This window comes from Penaeus japonicus, unplaced genomic scaffold, assembly GCF_977035675.1.
Source record: "Penaeus japonicus unplaced genomic scaffold, GWHDUDI00000001_assembly GWHDUDI00000002, whole genome shotgun sequence".
In the NCBI taxonomy this organism is placed as follows: domain Eukaryota; kingdom Metazoa; phylum Arthropoda; class Malacostraca; order Decapoda; family Penaeidae; genus Penaeus; species Penaeus japonicus.
This window is the reverse complement of record NW_028234404.1, coordinates 39,301,020-39,303,519: the sequence shown is the minus strand read 5'-3', so window position 1 is coordinate 39,303,519 and position 2,500 is coordinate 39,301,020. Positions and strand designations below refer to the sequence as shown.

At 32.4% G+C, this 2,500-nt stretch overlaps 1 protein-coding gene across 1 annotated transcript in view; it reads right to left on the bottom strand.

Moving 5' to 3' along the window:
* LOC147472368 (cuticle protein 19.8-like) overlaps positions 1-415 on the bottom strand; it is a 741-nt gene extending 326 nt beyond the window's left edge. Inside the window, exons 1-3 of the mRNA XM_086551080.1 lie at positions 404-415; positions 165-251; positions 1-51 (exon numbers count right to left, since the gene is read on the bottom strand). The exon at positions 1-51 is cut by the window's left edge and continues 326 nt beyond it. Coding sequence (XP_086407206.1) covers positions 1-51; positions 165-251; positions 404-415 — 150 coding nt within the window. The remainder of the gene's footprint in view (positions 52-164; positions 252-403) is intronic.
* Positions 416-2,500: the final 2,085 nt, after the last annotated feature.

The window sequence follows — 2,500 nt, the reverse complement described above, 5'->3', positions numbered from 1 at the left end:
ACCGGAATAGTCTTCCTTCACAGCATAGTTGAAGTCATACTTGGCAGGGACCTGGAAAAAGTCACACAATATTAGAATCGTGAGATTTTCATTCATAACATATCAGTGATTTACATGTTTAGATATATTACTGCTATCATTTTATGTTCCCAAATATCACAAACCTCGTAGGTAGGTTGAGGAGAATAGCCATAGGCTGGTTGAGAAGGTGCAGATGCAGCAACTGCCACGAGGGCAAGGGCGACGACAGTCTAGAAAGAAACAATATATATTAAAAGATGATTTCTTATGCACTGTAACATGTCACGGTGAAGTGGAATATGGAAGTATTCCTTTAAACTGTTTTTTTTTTTTTTTTTTTTTTTTTCTATAAATCTGAATTCGATAAGATGATACTTCTTACCTTAGTGAACATGATGGAGGTAGGCGAAGTGTGATGCTCCGGTAATCAAGAAAGTCCCTTTTATACTGTAGTCCGCGAATGTAGTAGACACGCCCCTTCCTTACTTCCGTGCGATATTTACCTTGAATTATAGCCATCCTTTTCCTTTCCATGAATGACCATTCTAATGAAGAAAATGTTTACTATAGTACTGCGTGAGTTTGTTATATATAATAAGATTCTATGGGAATGTTCACAAAATAGTATAAAATTCTAAGCAATTGAGGTTACAGTACAAAACAAGTTGCTGAATATATTAAGTCAGCTGAATTATTTCTTGCTAGCTATATTATTGTATAATCTAGTAGTATAAGCTAGGTTATAAATTTACGTAAAGCTACACACACGGAAATAAGAAACTGAAATAAAACGTTTTATATAGATTATATACAATGATCTGAAACAGTTATACTGAATATACCTTACTGAGTATCGTAACCATCCCGAGCTTCCGAAGTTGTTATCGGAGTAGTCGTCCTTTACGGCACTGTTGGAGTCGTTATGTGCAGGGATTGGGAAAAGTTGCAGAAAATCAAAGTCTTGAATAACGCATTTTCTTTACAATCTACTAGTAAAAAAAGAGGACTTTTAGTTTTTTTCAAAATTATACTTGCCTCATATGTTGGCTGTGGAGCACATCCATAAGCTGATTGAGAATTTGCAGATGCAGCAACTGTTACGATAATCACACAGATAACATATGCCTATGTGCATGATAAACATAGACATACAGTATGTATATCTGTGTATGTTCGTACCCCTATTTCCTGTGTGATTATTCCCGGCAAACAACGAATAGGATATGGGTATGAAGATCATATCCAGAATAAAACAAAAAAAACTCGAACCTGTTGTCCCATTTTTCATGAAATCTATAGTGGGTATGATCTTTTTTCTATAATTTTCTTTAATGTTTTTGTTTTGCCATGCATATTAAATCGTTACGGCATTATGGAACACATATTTACTTAATTTCCTATTATTAATGTATAGCAGGCATGCTTATCTCTTACTTTGGTGAGTGACATGATGAAGGTAGACGAAGTGTGTGTGTGTGTGTGTGTGTGTGTATGTGTATGTGTATGTGTATGTACGTGTACGCGGCAGCGAGTTTAGAGAAATAAATGAATCTTTTGTAGGTGATTTGATTGTTCCGGGGAGTATAACTACGTGTTGTGTGGTCGACGTATGATGAGACGAATTAACATCTTCAAGGTGAAGGTCGCAGTGGTTGGACCGGAAGGAAGGAAAGATGCTCCCGCGTGCGTGTGTGTGTATTATATGTATGTATGCATGTATACACACATGCATGTATATAAGCATAAATACCTACACACACACACACACACACACACACACATATATATATATATATATATATATATATATATATATATTTATATACATACATATAACCATGTATATATATATATATATATATATTCATATATATATATATATATATATATATATATACATACATATATCCATGTGTATATATATATATATATATATATATATATATATATATATATATATATATATATATATATAAATATATATATATATATATAGATATATATAGATATATGTATATTTTTTTATATATATATATGTTTATATATATATATATATATATATATATATATGTATACACACACACACGCACGCACAAACACACACATACACGTACACGCACACACACACACACACACTCATATATATATACACATATATAGATATATGTCTAAATATATTCACTTAAGGCTTCGAACAGGGAGGTTCAAGGCGTTAAACACGATCATTTCCAGGCATTTATATGCATATCATAAATAATTTCTAAGTACTTATGTAAATGTATTCGATTCAAGACTATATAGGCATAGGTTGCAGGGAATGAAAAAAAAAAAAAAACTGCAGAAAAGTGGCAACACTTGCATCTTTAAGACGAAAACTGCGTCGATATTTTAGTACTGCTCCCCTTTGGTCAACCACTTGTCTATTCCAATTTTTTTTTTCACATTGAGAGGTAAGACATACTTTAACTCTAACTTCAGA